The sequence below is a fragment of the Panthera pardus genome, unplaced genomic scaffold (genome assembly GCF_024362965.1).
Source record: "Panthera pardus isolate Hobbes unplaced genomic scaffold, ASM2436296v1 HiC_scaffold_24, whole genome shotgun sequence".
NCBI lineage: Eukaryota > Metazoa > Chordata > Mammalia > Carnivora > Felidae > Panthera > Panthera pardus.
Window position 1 is genome coordinate 103,058,926 of NW_026526810.1, and position 18,230 is coordinate 103,077,155.

General features: G+C 54.0%; 1 protein-coding gene across 1 annotated transcript in view; it reads right to left on the minus strand.

Annotated features, from left to right (window-relative positions):
* Window positions 1-365: 365 nt before the first annotated feature.
* Window positions 366-18,230, minus strand: part of SPTB (spectrin beta, erythrocytic) — a 127,577-nt gene continuing 109,712 nt past the window's right edge. Inside the window, 10 exon segments of the mRNA XM_019451557.2 lie at window positions 366-3,410; window positions 3,524-3,566; window positions 3,808-3,981; window positions 6,326-6,456; window positions 6,458-6,535; window positions 6,537-6,578; window positions 15,782-15,860; window positions 16,349-16,398; window positions 16,707-16,903; window positions 17,736-17,820. Coding sequence (XP_019307102.2) covers window positions 3,243-3,410; window positions 3,524-3,566; window positions 3,808-3,981; window positions 6,326-6,456; window positions 6,458-6,535; window positions 6,537-6,578; window positions 15,782-15,860; window positions 16,349-16,398; window positions 16,707-16,903; window positions 17,736-17,820 — 1,047 coding nt within the window. The 3' untranslated portion in view covers window positions 366-3,242.

Below are 18,230 nucleotides of genomic sequence, written 5' to 3' on the forward strand. Positions count from 1 at the left end.
GGTTCTCACTACCAATGAGAATGGTCAGTGGGGCCTTTTGAAAATGGCGATGCCTGTTTCACCCCCCCCCCCCCCACCCCAGACCAAATGACCAAATGAAATTGCCCCTCTGGAGATGAATCGCAGGCCAAGTGAGGGCCAAGATCTCTGTCCAGAGCTCTGTGGGGGAAAGGCTTGCTGAACGCATGAATGAGCAAGCGCTCTCGGTCTCAGGCAAGGCACAGCTCCTGGGTGGTGGCCTAGGCTTTTCCAGGGACAATCCAGAGAATCTGTCCCTTTGTCTCCATGGTGATACCCCCTTGCTCAACTACCCCTCCTTGGTCCAGTTCAGAGGGAAACAAAACCAGTCAAATCAGTGAGAAAGATGGAGCATTATTGATTTATTAGAAAAACTAGTAAATGGGTTTTCTCTGGTTGGTGGAAGCACATTTGAGCAGGTGGAGGACAAGGCCCCGCTGGCCCCAGGGCCAGCCCCAGATCGCGTGGTCTGTGCCCAACAGGGCTGCAGTCGTGTGTAGCTGCCTCCTCCTCCCTTGTGTCCTCCCTGAGCTTGCTTGTCCAAAGGACCAAGTCATATGGTCCTGGATCCCTGTCTGCTCCCACTAAAGGGAGGGGAGAGAGATCCAGGACCAACCCCGGGGACCCTGGTTGCCCTCCAATAGGCAGGAAAGAGAAATGGTGTGGTGGGGACGCTGGGCCTTCCACAAGCTTCCTGTTACTGGTGCTAGTTGTGGGGGCCGGGGGGACGCCTGAGGACCCTCCATACCCACCTCAGCCAATCAGTTCAGGCAGGGGGTGAAGGGGAAAGAGAGAGGGAAGGAGGACTGCCTGACCATGCCCAGAAGGAGCTTCGTGTAAGCTGCCCTGGGGAGGAAGCCTGTTATGCTGGTGTGGACGGGAGCTGTGTCAACCTAGTTTGGGAATACCGTTAAAAGACTGCAAAGTAGAAAACGGAAGGAGGGGAAAAAGAAACCTTGCCAGGGCACCAAGAGCTTAGCCCCAGGTGGCACAGTCTCCCAAAGCTGGGCTCCTCAGTCCTGTTGGTTGAGTGCCTCGGGGCTTGCGTGATGGGAGACGGATGTGTGGGGAGCTGGCAATAGATGGGCCACATGCAGCTGGCTGCCAGTCTGGGGGACCCGGGGTGGTGAAATCCTACCTCTTCCTTTGGGATCCTTCCATTCTTTGGACTATGGAGTCACTTGCCGGAAATGTCTCACCTCAGTTGCAGCTTTGGCACACATGGAGGGGACAGGGTGGTCCTTGGTCTCCCTAAAGATTGGCCCAGGGAGAGGAGGAAGATTCTTGCCACTATCTGCCTTGGAGCAGGACATGCCCTCAGATGCACTAGAGGCCTTCTTCATCACCAGTTGAGTATGGTCACCTCACTGCCTCCTGCCTTGGTTTCCCCAGATGGAGAAAGAGGCTGGTGAATGGTATATACTAGCTTTCCTGTAGATGCAAAGAGGGATGCAGGATTAGATGCAGAGAGGCCAAGTGAAGACCCTGGCTCTAAAGGTGGGGCCACCTGATCTGGGGGTGCTGGGCTCTATTGGAGAACTTCCCTCCTGTTCTTGTCTGCTGAAGTTAGCTTCCCCTTGGCAGGGTGGTATTGATCTCTAAGCTGTGCCTGCACTAGGGGCTCCTGGGAAGGCCCAGTGACTCTGGATGCCTACCCTTGGAGTTGCTACGTGGGCCTCACCCACATCCAGAGGAATCATCTGGGTGTGTCTGAGCCTCCTCATGGGGAAGGTAATGGAACAGCAGCCCCTGGGACTTTTATGGTCTCTTCAGGGGTAACACCTGCTGCCCCCAGCATGACACCTCTTTTGGACCTAACCCCAGTCCGGATGCTGGGCTGGCACTGTATTGCTTTCAGGGTGCTGGAGGAGATCCTTGTTGGAACGAGTGCCCTCTTCCCTCCAGAAGTCTGGCCTTAACAGCATGGGGAAGGCTATCCCTGGGCAAATAGGTTGTTGCAGGCCTCCTTTAGGCTATGCTTTGGGAAGGGGGGAGGGGTGTTGGACGTTGGGTGACCTCTGCACCCATGTGACTTTCCCACGACCCAAGGCCAGGACCTTCAGGAGAAGTGGAGCAAGGGGTGCCATACCTTCAGGGCCCAAACCCGGCATTTGTCCCAGCTGTCCAGGGGTTGTGTTATATGGGAGGTAATACCCAGGTATGGTTTCTTTTGCCACCCCAGAGTGACAGGTCATGAACTTTGCTGTCCGTCCAGCCAGCACCCTCAGATGGTACCAGCTGCAGACAGGACACACTGGGCATTTGGCTTTGGGCTGCTTTGCTGTAGGTGCTGGGGCATCTTTCTTGTATCTAGGAATCTGTACTGTCTCCCTGAGGGGCCCTGGGGCTGAATCGTACTGTGCTGGTTTGGTGGGGAGGGTCCTAGGGTGGAGAGGCAGAGCCCTGGGCAGTGTCCAGGTCTGTCTGTCTCCTTCACCTCTGAGCCTTACGCTGCTCTGTTGTTTTAAGAAGACCAGCTTGAGAGCTTTTACCTCCCTTTTACCACCTGTGGTGGTAGCAGAGGGCACCGGAGGCAGCCTGAGGCCCTTGCATATAAGACCCACCAACCTTGGACTGCACCGTTTTTTTGTTTGTTTTGGTGAGAGAAAGAAGGGGGAAGGGATCAGGTGGCCCTTGAAGTGAGAGTCCCAGTTCTGAGGAAGCCCAGTGGGGAGGAGGCCCATTGTGTCCTCTGGGTCCCCAGGGGCCCCTTGCCTAGAGCTAGAGCCCTGTGTGGTTACCTGAAGCTCCTTCCTCATGCCCCTAAGGGGCAGGTCAGGCGTTTCCAGTGTCCTCTTCTCTTTCCCTGGCTGTGACCAAAGGGGAGGTGGCCCCAAGCAAGATCTGCTTTGGGAGTGGGCAGCGTCTGAGGAACCTCTTCTCTCTTTTCCAGCTTTTATGGGGCTTGGGGGTTGGAGGGCCCTCATACTGGAGGAGGGGTGTGGGAGAGGAAGGCCTGTGCCTGGGAAACCATTTCCTGCCACAGGGGTCCCTGGCCTTCCCCCCGGACCGGGACTGCACGAAGGCGGAGGCAGGCGTCAGCCGGAGGCAGGGATCGCGGCACAGCGGGCCCAGGCCACCGGATCACAGGCGCAGGCAGGCGCAGGCAGCGGGTGGCCCGGGCGGTGGGCTGCGGGGAGGACTGGCCCGGGCTGAGGCCCGAGGCCCCAGGCGCCCCGCCAGTCCCTGCACAGCTCGGTCCTGCTGGCGGGGCTCCAGAGAGGCTACTTCTTTTTGGGGAAGAAGCTGAATCTCTTCTCCTTGTCTTTCTTGCCAAGGCTGGCATCGGGGCCGGTGATGGAGGGCAGGGGCAAGCTCTGGGCCTTCACGCGGATGCTCTGGGATTCGTTGATGGCGGTGCTCACGCCCTGCAGCCAGGACAGCATCTCCTCCTGCAAGGCAGAAGGGTCATGGGCCACAAAGGAGGGGGGTGCCCCTGGGACTTCTGAGGGAGCCACCTGCTGCTTTGTCAGCAGGAGTCTGGGCTAGGCTGCCCTGTACTTACCTCATCCTTGCCATGGAAGAGCCATTCGCTGCCATTGCTCAGCCTAGGACAAAAAAAGGTTTCCTGCCATGTGGCCACCTCTGCCTGGACAGAGGGCTGGCTCATCCCACAGACCTGAGCCTCCCCCTGACCACAACCCTCAGAGGCAGGTAAAAATCTGGACCATCAGCCTCTTTGATTTGACAAATGCTAGGCCTGGAGCTGGTCTCCTACAGGGGCCCCTGTCCAGCCACTGATGCCAAACTAAGCCTGCAGGGAATGGGCATGGGCCAGGAGGGCCTCACCTCAGCTTGAAGACATGCTTCTTCTTCTTATAGTTGGCAGCAATCTCACAGATGGCGTGTCTCAGGGCCAGGGGTTCCTCCCCATGGTAGGGCACCCCCAGGGCCAGGTTCTTGGCGTCCTTGTAGAAGGTCAGTTCGCTGTTCCGGAGAACACAGTACAGGTTGTTCCAGGACCTGTGAAAACAGTCAGGCAGGTCCCCCATGGTCCGGTTATGACAGTTCTGTAATGAATTCTAGCTTTACCATTTTGTAAAAAATTAGTATACTAGGGGCGCCTGGGTGGCCCATTTTGTTGGGCATCTGACTCTTGGTTTTGGCTCAGGGCATGATCTTGCGGTTTCATGGGTTCGAGCCCCACATCAGGCTCTGTGCTGGCGGCATGGAGACTGCTTGGGATTCTCTCTCTCCCCCTCTCTACTCCTCCCCTACTCCTGCTGTCTCAATCTCTCTCAAAATAAACTTACAAAAAAAATAGTAACACATTTTATGGTTAAGAAAGGAAATAAAAATCATCTGCCTGTAATTCCACCATCAAAAGCTACTGTTAACATTTTACATATTCTAGTCTTTTCTATTCACACATTCACATTTTCTTCTATTCACATATATAATGAAAATTGGGTTATACTGAATATTTAATTTCATATCCTGCTTTTATCTATATCCTTTTAAGATTAACACTATATCATGAGTGTTTTCCCATATCCTTCAAATCTTTCCCCAAAATAATTTTGAATGCTATCTGGTATCCCACCATATATACAAATAATCCCTTATTGGTGGGCCTTGTAATTACTGGAAATTCAAACAGTGCAGTTTAAACAGCAATGGGATAAACATTCATGCATAAATGTTTGCTATAGCTCTGATCTTACCTCGAGATAAATTTCTAAAAGTAGAATTATTGAGTCTAAGACCAATAGTGTAAACTTAACCTTGCAAAGCACTTGAGCATCCATTAGCATGTTTGATCCTTACCACACAACTGTGAAGTGAACAGAGCAGGGTTTTGTCGATGGAGATATGCACGGTATACTGCACCAGCACTTTTTAAAGATACATATTTGTGCAAATCAAGACTCAGCTGATGTTTGGGAGATGAGCTCATAAGCTAATGTGTGGGCTGACCTGAGCTCCTTGACTGGCCAATGGGAAACAGGTTGCCTTTTTACCTCTCACAGTAATGAATGCTGGGAAACATTAAGCTTTTCTTATTCCTCCTCCTCTTCCTTCGCCCCCCCCCCCGCCCCTCCCCCCCCCCCCCCCCCCCCCCCCCCCCCCGCCCGCCTCCCAACCCCCATTGCTCTCTTTCTCCTCCCTCCCTCTGGAAGGCAGGAAGGTGAAGAATTTGGGGGCACATGGGGAAGAAGGACTGCAAGTTCAGAGAGAGAACTTGACCTGTACTGTATAAGCTGGCTGCAGAGCCATTTTTACAGAGCCCAGCTTTCTGACACCCAGAGGGAGATCCTCCAGGAAGGGTCAGGGACCTTTCCTCTAGCCCTCACCACCTTCCTTGAGCTTGTAGCCCAAGTAAGGCAGTTGCTGAGATCAGGACCTGGGTCTTATCCTGCCTTAAACAAATGACTTAACTTCTCTGAAATTCTGTTTTTCTATCTGGAAAATAGAATCTTCAATAGCACAGAGCAGTTGTGAAGATTTTTAGCATGGCAGGTGCTCAGTTTCTCCTTTTCTGGTGGACTCTGTATAAACAATAGACTTCTTCAGGGTGGTTGGTCCCCCAAATTCATTTTTGAAATTTGAATTCATTTTTTAGCCTGTCTCCCCAGTACGGGCTCTGTATGCAGCCCTGGAGCCCTGGGAATGTGGCTCCTTCAACCTCTCAAAGCTGTCCTGTGTCCCTGGGACCCTGGAAAGCTCCCCAAAAAACAGAGGCCCCCAGGGACCTTGGGTAGAAGCAGCTCTGGACAGACCGAATTCAAGGACATAACTGCCTCAGGGCCAGGAAAGGGCACAGCCTTCGAATGAGTTCCTCAGGGTCACAGAATTGCTGTATGACAGCACTGGGAGGGACCTCCAGAAGGCATGTATGCCAACCCCATTCTTCTTCCTCTCCTATTTTACAGCGGGGGAAACTGAGGCCCAGATTTGTTAAAAAGTGGGACTTGGTCAAGGATATGTTGTTACTGCCAAGACGTACCTACCTGTTACCCAGCCCTGGATTAAGAAAAACTAGTATTATTGAGAACCTACTCTGTGTCAGGCTCAGTATCTGTACCCAAGAGGCATGCTATCATCATCGTTATCCCTGTTTTGCAAACGGGGAAACGAAGGCTGAGTAACTTGTACGAGGGCGTAGGATTTGAACTCAGGACTGGAACTGAAGATAGGCTTTTCCCATCGTGCCAAGTAGCCCCTAGGCTGGCCCAAAGGGGTGCTCAGACCAGAGACAAAGGGCACCCTCTCTCCCAACACATACCCATGCTGCTGAGGCTCTGTTGGTGGAGAAGTCCTTGGGAACCGCCCCCCCCCCTCCCAGCAGGTGGCCCCTGCCTCATACCTGTTGGATGCCTTCTTATTGGGCCCCTCCAGGTCATGCTTTCGGCCCAGGTAGCCCTCCATCTGCACACTGTACCCGTGGTCCCGCTGGGCTGGCAGCGTTGTAGGTTCGTCACCCTCGCTCAGAGGCGTTGTCCAGGACTTTATAGAGAGGCTCCGTGGTGGGCCTCTCATCCCCACTGGATTTCTCCTCCTGTGGCCCTGGAGGGGGGTGGCGGCTGCAGGTCCTGAGGCCACTGCCTCTCTTCTTCCCCCTGCTCAGGGTCATATGGGAGGAGCACACCTTGCTGGGGGTTCAGACCCAGGGGTGGCTACTGGGCAGGATTGGGAAGTCTGAGGCCCCCTCCTGACCTTGCTTCCTTACTGCTGTGTGCCTCCTGGTTTTCCCTTGATTTGCTGAGCCACCTGGTCTGCTTCTCTTAGACCCCACCCATGCCTCTGGTTCCATTCCCACTCCCTCACCTTTCAACATAGTGACAGGAGGTTCTTAGAATGAGCTGAGGGGCCTAGGTGATGATTTCACTGCTGGGGGTTTCCAATGCAGCTGGCAAAGCCCTGGATCACTGCTGGTTCCAGGCCCCCCACCCCTGCTTCAGCAGAGGTGCTCCGACTCCAACTGAGTTGTATATAGGCTCTGGCAAGATTGCATAAGAAAGGTGCTATTCAACTGGAGCGTTGAATGGGAACTCTGCTGGTACCTGCTCTGGCTAAGGCCCCAGAGCTAAGGGGTCAGGCCCTCAGTCCCCCTACCACCTTACAAAGGGAGAACCTAGATCCTCCCGGGTCAAGGTGCAGGACCAACTGGCCCTGCTCCCACCACTGGACAGGGATTTGTTGGGAGTAGGGCAGTGCTTCCTAACCCTGGTTGCCTTCTACAGTCCCCAACTTCAAAATACACCCTGGAGTGGGGTCAGCACATTGGTATTTCTGAATAAGCTTTTCATGCTCTCTAATGCTGAAGTGGAGAATCCCCAGGTTAGGAGCCATCGCCCCAGGGAAAAGCTATGGCTTTTACCTCTCTGCACTTCCCTTTGTAGGGTGGGGTGCTCCTGCCCCTACCCAGCCCAACGAGGGGCCTCCATGCCCAGGAGAAGGGGAGCCGACCTATACCCCAGCCAACCTATACCAACGCAGAGGCATTGGTGATCTGCCTTTGTGCCCTGTTGCAGAAGAGGGGAGGATGGATGAGGGTAGCAGGGGAGGCAGCCAGCCTCTCCCTGCCAGGTAGGGCACAGAGGAGTGTGTGCCAAATGGGCACCAATGCAGGCAGCCTAGCTTGAGCCATCTGGCCAGGACCCTGTCTCCAAGGCCTGACTATTGGAGACCTCACAGCACCAGGTGGGAAGGGTCCTATGCCACGTCTGGATGCCTGAAGGACCAAGGACATCACCCAGGAGGATCAGAACCTCCCCATGCAGTAGAGACTGCCCCCTTTTTCTACTCCCTACTTCTTGCCCCACAACTGAAGGTGGAGGCCTGGAGTAGCCAGAGAAGAGCAGAGACCCTGTGCTCCCCATTGTGGGTCCTTTAGACCATGGATCAAACCTGAAATAGAGAAATGGAGGATGAGAGAATGTGGACACTACACTGGATAGCAGATTGAAGATTTAAACTGAAACAGACTGGGTAGGCTTTTCAGCAGATGGAAGTGACCAAGGATTGCCTGAGATGGTACGAAGGAATAGAAGGAGAGGCTCAATGGAGAGGTCTGAGGCAGTGATTGGAGGAAAGATAAAGCTGGTCATGTTTGTATTCCATCAAATTAGGACAGTCCAATAAACAGTTTTAAGTTGGCAGTCCAGTAAGATCTCATTTAAATAAAGGATAACATGACTGAAAAGTTTGAAAACCACTAACCTAGTCTACTGCCTTCAATCTACAAGGAAATCTATTCTCAGAGAGGTTAAGTGACTTACCCAAGGTCACACAGCTAACAGGTATCAAAAGAGCATGCACTCCAGAATTAGAAAACCTGAGTTTTTATCACATTGTTAGGTCTTTCATCTTTTCCTTAGAGCCCCTTGAGCGCTGTGACTGGTTCACACTCCTCTTTACACATCTGCAGTACTTGTATGTTCAAGTGTCTGCAGTGAGCTAGCACCAGCCACAGGGATTTAGAGGCCTCAAAGCACTGCCTGGGTCATCTAGCAGGGTAGAAGGGTAAAGTTGGCAGGGATGAGCCTGGGAGCCTGGGTTTGGGCTTTTTCTTTGGACTCAATCAAGCCAACCTCTGACTTGGGTATAAAGGTTGGGAGGCGGATTATTAACGCAGAAGGTAAAGCCTCTTTCCACCCCCTACCTCTCCATCTGGCTGCACTGCTCCCCTTCATCCCGGGCCAGGGTGTTCCCTGAACCTGCCATGGGGTGTCAGAGAAGACCCTCTGCCACATTTGCCTCTCAGCCTCTACCCTCCTAGGACTGGTTTTACTAGGCACTGTCCACATATTCTTCCTATACTTACATTCTCTTAACATTTCTGCACTGTCCTCTGAAAAAAAAAAAAAAAAAAAGGCAGATTTTTCCAGGACTGCCTCCCAACTTAATCTCAACCTTTCTTCTGCTTCCTCCTAATGAGTGCCTGACCCACATCCCCTAGCAGGTACGTACAATTCAGAGGACCTGGCCTGTGTGATCAAAAGTTAAATGGCCAGGTCACAGGTTTGTTTTAGAAAATGGGAGTTTCCAATGTATGCAAACATTTCTTCTGTGCCCTTGACTATTCATGTGGAATAGACTGCCCTGAAGGCCAAGGCTGAGAAGGAGCTGAGGGTGAGGGTGAGGGTGAGGGTGAGGGGTAGAAGTGTCTGGCGGCTGCTGGCTGCCTCCCAGGCCCAGAGCTGGCAGCGCTACTCTTCTGGGCTAAGGAAGGAGCCACAGATGAGAAAGATGGGGCGTGGTTTTGGCCAGAGGGACCTTCCTTTCCCAGGCTCCAGGAGGAAATCTTCATGCTGTCTTCTAAAAGTTGGGGAAGGGAGGGGAGGTGGTGACCGTCGTCCTGCTGCTGCCCCCCAAAACCGTGCCATACTTTCATATGGAGATTCTGCCTTGCCCTACAGGGGAGGGGCTGTGGCCCAGAGCTGGCTACTTGTGTGGCTGTAGGGAGAGGCAGGTTCTGCCGAAGGGCCCTGGAGAGATGGTCTAAGAGTCCCTTCTGTCCTCTGTGTTGTAAGGTGGAAGGCCTGCTGCTTCAGCCCTTAGATCACAAGGAAGATGCACAGATTATAGCTACAGTGCTGAGGGTGCCTAGCCTGGAAACACCACCCACTGGAGCTGGGGACACTCAAAGAGGGGGACTGGAGGAAATTCTAGGTGTCCGGCTGGAGCAGCTGGGGAGTCTAGACTTTAAGTGGAGGTGACAGCCTGCAGGAGAATGGGCCAAGGTGGGGGCTGGGATATAGGAGAGTGCTGCCTGTAGCATGGAGGTTTGGGGAACAGGTGGGTGAAGCAGAGACATCTGAGAGGAGGGCATGTGAGCTGGCTGCTGGGATCATGATGTCAGAGGAGGGCAGGGGGCAGGCAGCATTGGCTGCTGGTAGGGGACATCAGGGGAGGAAAGGCACAGGCAGGAGAGCTTTTAGGATCTCTCAGGATTGCAGTCAAACAGGGAGAGGCCCCGGTTCCTGACGGGCAGGAAATGGCCACCTTTTCAGGGTCTTTTCAGCTTGACTTTTTAGCATATTGCCTTCCTAGGAAGCTGGCTTGGGTAGGGGAAGTAGGCAGAGCCTTGAGGTTCTTCTCCACAAAGGAGGCTCAAGAATGGGAGAAGAAGGGGGACAAGATGGGTACATTTCTGCTCTGGACTAAAGGAGATGGAGGTGTGCTTCCATGCCCGGCCGGGGGTGTAGAAGACAGCAGACAGACAACTAACACTCCAGTCCCCAGGAGAAAAATAACCTGGCCTGTGACCACAGGGTGTTTTGGAGTTTCTAGAAGATGCTCAGTGAGCCCAGATGTATTAACAAGCAAGGAAATGCAAGTGAGGGGGCTTGTCCCTAAAGGAGATACTGATAAGTGAGAACCAGGGTGTGAGGGTGCACCCAGGAAGAGGCCATTCCTCCTTGTGATGCGATCGTCTTGCCTGCTGATCTCACGGCAGGGACTCAGCCCAGAGTGTATACGCAGGGGTATCTAGGGAGAGATGCTCCAGGAAGGCTGGTTTGGGAGGGCTCTGGCAATGGGTGTTAGAATTCACATGGAGGATGCTTCATTTAAGAAGATGAAGGACTGTAGTGAGGGACAGACAAAAAATGAAGACTGGAAATAATCTACTAGGTGCCAGATGTTCTACCTACATTCTCTCTTCCAATCCTCACAGTCTGAGGCAAGTATCATCCCTATCCGATTTTACAGATTCGGAAAAGTGGGGTCAGGGAGGAGTAACTTGTTCAGCCACACATCTAGTGAGCGAGGAGTTGAAGCAGAGCTGTCTGGTCCCTTCCTCCTACGGAATCCTGCTGCAGAAGGGGCGGGGTACTGTTGCTCCAGAGGAGAGCACCTACCAATGTGGTTCCTGCTCTACATTTGTAAGACGAGTCAGAAAACACCTGAACGGGCCAGAAGAGGGGCTTGGTGCTGGACGACACCTACTGCTGGATGCCTTAGGCAACCAAGTCGAGCTTCAACTGGGGTGGGGGTAAGCTGGCCACTTCTGCAGCCGAGAATTGCACTCTCCCCCAGTGTCTGATGTCTGGATGCTTGTCCTCTGGGTAAGGGGAGGGAAGGACTGTGGGCAGGCAGGTTGGGAAGACTGTTCAGAAGACAACTGTTTACAAGAGAAGAAAAAGATTGTTGAGTTGAGAGCAGCCAAAGAAATCAAGAGATGGGAACTCAGGGCGAGCAGAGACAAATGCCTCCAGAGGGAAGGCAGGAGCAGCTGGGGTGGAGAGATGGGATGAGCCCTCAGTCCATCTGAGATGACAACTGGGAAACCAGGGAAGATGACAGGAGGAGCCACCAGGTGAAGTGAGGGGAAAGGAGAGGGGAGTGTGCAGGGTCCCCTCAAACAGGGAGGGGAGGACCTGGTCCACCGCCCTCGTGGATGGGAGGCTTCCTTGGGAGCGGTCTTCACCATTCCTACCACCGGCTCTTCCGGGCCTGCCCTGGAGAAGCTGGTGGCTCCTCCATCCTGCTGTGATTCAGAAAGACTAAAAAGAGTTAGAAGATGCCCCCCCTGCTCCCTCCAGATCTTACACCCAGTGGTCAAGTTGGCAGCTTCAAACCCCTTTTCTGAGATGCCTCCAATGTTAACGGAGTTCCGTCCTGAGTCCATCAGTATCTGGGATGCTCTGAAACACAGCTTGGAAGGAAGAATGCAGAGGCAGCCTTTGGAGCAGCCAGGCCAGGAAGATCACATGTGGCCACAGCATGGAAAGCTGGGCACACCCAGTGGTGGACACAGGTCCAGAAAGAGCCTGGAGTATCAGGGTGCAGTGCCAGACTGTAGGCAGACCCCTCCCCACCGCCCCCCACACCCACTGATTCAGGCATCCTGGGGAGACAGGGCCACGCCCAGGTTTAGGGGAAAACAGAGACCTTTCCAGGTCCCTTCTGCTCATTAGGAACAAATAGGATTCGCACAGGCTGAAAAATGCCTGAAGCAGCAAGCAGTTCCTTTGGGCCTCACGGGGCGGGGAGAAAGGACTGGAACACTTGCTCGGGCAAGAAGAGACACAGCTGCTCCACACATCCCCACATCCCTTCCATCCAAGGACGTGGAGCCTGGCCTCTGGTTGCTGATTACAGCTTCAGGTTGCCTGCCAGGAGGGCTGTTCTGAGGAGAGCTTGGGGGGTGGGGGGTGGGGGTAAGGGCGACAGCTGCTGGAGCCAGCCAGGCACCTTCTGAAAGGTATGCCCACTCAGCTCCTGGGGCACGTCCCTCCCATTTCCAAGCGCTGGTTACTGCCCTCAAGCTACAGCAACCTCTGAAATTCTGGAAGGGAGAGGCGAGGGACCTAGACTCCCCACATTTACCCCTAATGAGATGCCCGTCCTCTCCCAGGCAGCCAGCTGCAGGCAGTCTTGGAAGGTCATGGTAAGAGTGACGTCTGTGAGCTCCACTTGGGTAAGAATCTTTCCTGACAACCTGATGAAGGGACCTGATAATGACCAGCACCCAGCAGTTGCTTTCCAGAGTAGCCTCAAGTTCCAGAGGCTGACAGGGCACGACCACATGGTGAACACTGAAGACTGCCTCTTTCTTGTTGTCACAGCCCTTCAGAGCACCAGTACCTCTCAGGGATGCCATTCACATTGTCACAGCTGTCCCGTTGGGAGAATTCCTCAAGCAGGCCCCAATTCCCACCCCAAAGCCAAGAACTGGATGCCATGCACAGAAGACATCCCAGCACTGTTGGCTGGGACCTTTAAGCCTGGAGTGATCTGAAATGACCTGGATCCTCTGCAGTACCATTTTCCCCCGTGAAATCAATCACAACCTTTCAACAATCAACACCTCCCTGCAGATGCACTGGGGATTCTGAGGCACCCAGGGCCTGGGAGATGAGAATGCTTAGCAAGAACCCCAGGCCCTTCCCACAGCCACCCCCAGGATGAAGGGACACATACAGGCAGGGGGTACTGGGGTGACAGTGCCAGGCACTGAGAGGAAGGGGAACGCTCAGCCTGCTGCCAGGCCCCCATCCAGTGCCCCGGGGCCATCTTCAGGGCATAGACTTTGGCAGGAGCTGAGGCCCAACCCTGCCTCTCTTTCCCAAGCCAAGGACAAAGGCAAATACCCCAGCCCTTTGCCTCTTCTTTCCCATCCAGCCTCATACCAGCTAGCACCTGACAAGCTAACAGGCTCCTTAGAATTAAGGATGGGACCAGAGGAAAGTGGGGAAACCCATCTCTCCCAGCCCCTCCCTTTATTTAAGTATATTGTTGATATACAGGAACGTTCTGGACTTTCTGCAATCCCAAAGAGGGCTTTATAAGGGTGAGGAGACCCGGGACAATTAGGTGGTTTGTATAAAATCATACAGGAAGGTTCTAGCAGCATTAAGGACTAGAACCCAATGTCCTGACTTCCACTCCAGAAGTTTTGGCTTTTGTGATACCTTATTTTTTTCTGCTTGGCCTCACGCACACACTTACATACTTACCTGTATGAAAGGACCAGATTTTTTTTACCAGAACGTGCTCTGATGTGGAAAGGTGGTGAGGGAGGCAATCAATTGTACAATGATGTATTTGAGGAAAAGATGGACGTGGAATGCACTCCAGTCCGTGTGTGTATCTGCGTGTGCTTTTGCAAACACCTGGAAAGGGGGGGTACCGAGCTGGGGCCTGCAGGGTGGCCACCCGTGGTGCGTAGCAGGTGTCTGGTCCACTCCCATCTGTTCCCCCAAGCAGGAAGCCAGCATGCACTAGTGATGGGTTTCACATAAAGCAGCACCACATGGATTGATTCTACAGGGCACCCACACCAGACCACACACATGGGACAGCGTGAGAGCCACCCTAACTCAGGCCCGGCCGGGGAGAAGGCTCAGCACACTGCCAGCCCTTCCTGGGAGAGGCCAGTGGTTTCTGAAAAGGTGTCCCAGCCTGTGTGGGACCCATTTTCCTCTCTTCTCATATCAAAGACCGACTGGGTATCACACCCTCCCTTGGAGTTTTGTAGATCCTCATAAAACCCAACAAAGGGCTCAGAAAGGAGAAGCGGCAGGAAATTTGTTTCCATGAGGCCTCAGGCCTGGTATTCACTTGATTTGCCATCTGGATTCTTCCTGTAGCAAACACAGGCATCCTCCCATTTGACGGAGTGGCTGGCTCTTGGGAAGGGTCTCAGATGTGGGTTCGTTCCCACCTTCCAGAGATACTCAGGTCCAAGCAGGTTTTATTCCCCCAAACCCAGGGACATTCAGGTGTTGGATGGAGGCAGCTCTGACGCACACGTAATTACATTTGCACAGACGTACATGACACAGACAATGGAGTTGCTCAGGTGGCCACAAAGGAGCCCGCAGACCGGGGACACCACTGCACGTAAAGACACACAGGGACGCACAGCCGAAGCACAGGAGGTGCCGGACAGTCCCAGCCCCAGTGTCCACAGTTCGGGCAGCCCTCAAGTTCTCTCTCCTTCCGGCGGGGGCTGTTTCAGGCAAAAGGGGCTGGGACCAAGTCCGCCAGAGATCCCACATGCGGTGATGGGAGCTTCAGAGGGCACTTCTGGGAAGGACCCTCCATTGGGAGCCCAGGAATGCCCTCTGCTGGACATGAAGGGCTGGTGCAGCTCAGAAAGGGACTCCGGCCAGGCTGGAGGCAGCAGAGGGAGCTCAGAGTGTGGAAGAGTGTGTGAGTGTGAGTGTGTGTGGCTCTCAGGGGTGTGAGAAGGGCTGACAGACCTGACAGGGATTGTGCACAGGAAATAATCACTGTATGTGCATTTTTCTGGGGTGGTGCACGTATCAGAAATTTCCACCTAGAATGCCAATTTCCCTTAAAGGTTCAGGCAAGCTTTACCGGGCAACTAGAGAGGTGGGGTGCATGCATTGGTGAGCCATGCAAGGCACGTGCCGAAGTCTTGTCTTCTTCTCCGCCGCTCCCCAGGGCATTTCTCCAAAACCTAGGTTACAGCCTTACCCGGCTCCCGGTACAGACACCCTGGGTCTTTTCAGCTTATGGACCTATTCCTTCCTGAAGACTTGTGCCCCAAGCCTCCAGCAGCTGGTTTGTCTTGGACCCTCCCAACACCTCCGTCAGCCAGGACTCTGATGCACCTTACTTTCCTACAAGTTTGGGGGACTGGCCCTGTGACCCAGAAGCCCTGGTGCTCTCCTTCAGTCCTGCACAGCTCCTTGAAGTCTGTTCCTGCTTCAGAGCCAGCTCCATATCCAAACTCACTGACTCACAGGCATCAGGCCTGGGAGCAGCAAAGGGAAGGAGGCTCTGTGTAGGAGGGAGGGATCTGCTAGAGGGTGGTTGTCCCCGCTCCACTGCCCTAAATGTCTGTGGCTGGCGCAGGCGGGATCAGATGGTCTATTTGTGCATGTGAGAGAGAGAGAGAGAGAGAGAGAGAGTGTGTGTGTGTGTGTGTGTGTGTGTGTGCACGCGTGTGCGTGTTCAGGGCCTACTGTGTGAAGGATGGACTGAGAGGGAAAATGGGAAAAAGAATGATGTGTAAAAATAAACCTTCCCTGGATAAACTGTTTCCCCTAATGTAGATGGTGATGTATTTATACAATAAAATTTATTAGACTAGATAATACCAAACTAATAGAGTCATATGAGTGGGCGGGCATGTCAGTTTCTTCTGGGTTGAAGGAAGGAGGCCAATTATTCTAGAGATTAAGGAAACCTAAGTTAAAAAGGAAGACTGATCTGAAGGAGGAGTCTGGAAGGCTGGGTGGTGTGCGCCTGTCCTCGCCTTCTGCCTCGGCTGAGCCTAGTAGGGATGAGCAGGTTCTGGCAGCAATGACTCCCAGGAACCAGACAAACCAGACAGGAAACTGACCGGGGATGTCCTCTCGGTGGCTGCGCGATGCGGACCTCGGGGAGCCTCCCCTGCTGTCTCGCCTTCCTCCTCTTGAGGCCTAGAGAGGACACAGCCCCTCTTTAGAAACCACCTCCCTGAGGCCGATGCCTACCCCCAAGGCACACACATCAGCTATCTCCTGGTCCAGGCCTCCTGGCAACAGGCACTTAGCAAGGAGCTGCTTAATCTGAAGAGTTATGGCAGATACTTCAGAAATGGACATGGTCGTGCACAAAATGGCCTCTCAGGCACGTGTGCAGGTGGTGCCCAGAGCAGGGGAGGTGATTCTTCAGCAGCCACTGCTCTCTACCCATTTCTGCCTGTACCCCTAGATTCGAGGGAAACAAAAGCTCCTCTCTGCCTTTAAGCTACAGACACTCCAGATTTCTCTGGCTAGTGGCCCAGGTGTGAGAGGTCACATGTGCACTGTTAAAACATCAGGGGGCCTGTTTCTGATTAAAAAAGTACCCTCCCTCTCCCTTCCCACCCATCCTCCTTGGCAGAATGCTCCTGCTGGGTCTACCGCCTGGCCCTCGCCATACTTACCCAGGCTCCTCCTCAGGTCTCTCTGGGGTCTGGCGTTCTTTTAGCTCAAGCTAGGGGAAGAAAAAGGCCCAGAGTATCAGAGCAGTCACAGAGAAGAGCTTGCCGTTAGACCAACTTTCTCTACAGATGGCTCCCAATACACCTGGTGTTTGTTCCTTTTGAAAATACTTACCCCTTTTGCCTTTCACATTCAAAAGTACTTTCTACCTCTCCCATTTCCTTCCCACTCTCCCCCTTGCCAAGCCTCTTACACTGTCCATGGGTGCCTAATAATGGGCTCAGAGTTCTTGACTTGAGATAACCACCTCCCCCCCAGGGGTGGCTGCTGAGAGCCTCCCAGCGCCCGTTCCCAGCTCACCGTAGTGGGCTTCTCCAGGGCCGCAAAGCGCTCCGCCCAGCTGGCTGTGGATTTCTCAAAGGCTTCATGCCTCTTGATAAGCTTTTCCACACTATCCACCGTGTGTCCAAAGTCCCGGCTGGCCAGGTAGGGCTCCTGGGCGATCAACCACGCTTCGGCCACAGAGGCGTCCCTCGAGAACTGGCACACTTCCAGTACTGCCACGGGGAACAAGCCACAGATACCCCCACAAGGCCCAGGGGCCTGTTAGCACCCAATGGGGGGCTGCTCAGCAGACAGGGAGCTAGTGGTCAGGCAGGAGGCCTGCACAGGTGCCGGTGAATTACGCGGACACCCTGCTCCGTGGTGACCTGCACCAGAAACCACTCTATCCCCACGCCACACCAGGCCCCTTCCTCATCTCTACCCAGAGTTACATTTGAAAAACACGTTAATCAGAACTCGAATTTGAAAACAAAATGTAATTTAGAGGTCTCCTCTTGAGAAGCAGCCTTTTGCCCTGAACACCCTCTCTTCCCAGCCCGTGGCTATTTCACATAATCATGCACAAGCAGCCACGGGCCCTTGTAGGCCTTCCTGGCTTGTGCGTGCCTCCTCCCTGAGTGGCAGGGTTTTCCACCTCTCCTGTCGCCAGCTGAGGAGGACAGAGCTCTTTCTGTGCCTGACACGCCTCAGATCAAACATGCAGGAAGCTCTAGAGCCTTACCCCGTGACCACCCCCTACCCCCAGATTACAGCTCTACAGGGACACCAGCCTGGGACGAGGTGGCAGCACCTTCCCAGCTCAGGTTCTACCCAGACCTGGGCGAGCCCGAGGGCGAGCAGGGAGAAGGCATGCTGGCGGGTGAGAGGTGGGCTTCCAGCAGCCTGTCCACACAGGTCTGTGTGGACCCCAGAACCTTGCAGATGAGTGGTGCTGCAGGGGGCGGGGGCTCATCTCCAGGCAGTGAAAGTCACCCCTCTGTGCCCCTACCTCAGCAGGCATCTGCACCCCCTCCCCCGCAGGTTCTGGGTCCCAGAGGTACTCACACATGCGGAGCCGCTCCCAGCGGGCCTCCCACCTCTCGTTCATCTCCTTCCTCCTGTAGAGCACCTGCTTCAGTTTCTCACTGATCTGGGGGAAGGAAGGGAGAATCACTCAGGCTTTGGGAAACCTTTCCCCTGTCTGGGATGGTATGCAAATGGATCCTGCAAAGCATGCTGGGTTTGGTCACATGGATCTGGCTTCAAGTCTGGCCCTGCCACTTGCCAGCTGTGCAACCCTGGGCAAGTTACTTAACCTCTCTGAGGCACATGTGCCTCACCCTAGGAAATGGGTGTTGCCAATCCCACATGTGTGCATGTCATGGTTGGTTAGGCGGGTTGTGAGACTGCTCTCCACTGCTAAGCTGCCAACCTTGGATGGGTTTGGTGAGGCTCTAATCCCTGGGCCTGCACACAGCCCTGATGCTCCATGAGTGAAAGAAAGAGGAGTCTCCTCAGAGAAACCATGGCCCCCAGCACCTTCCCCAGGAAGCTGTCTGG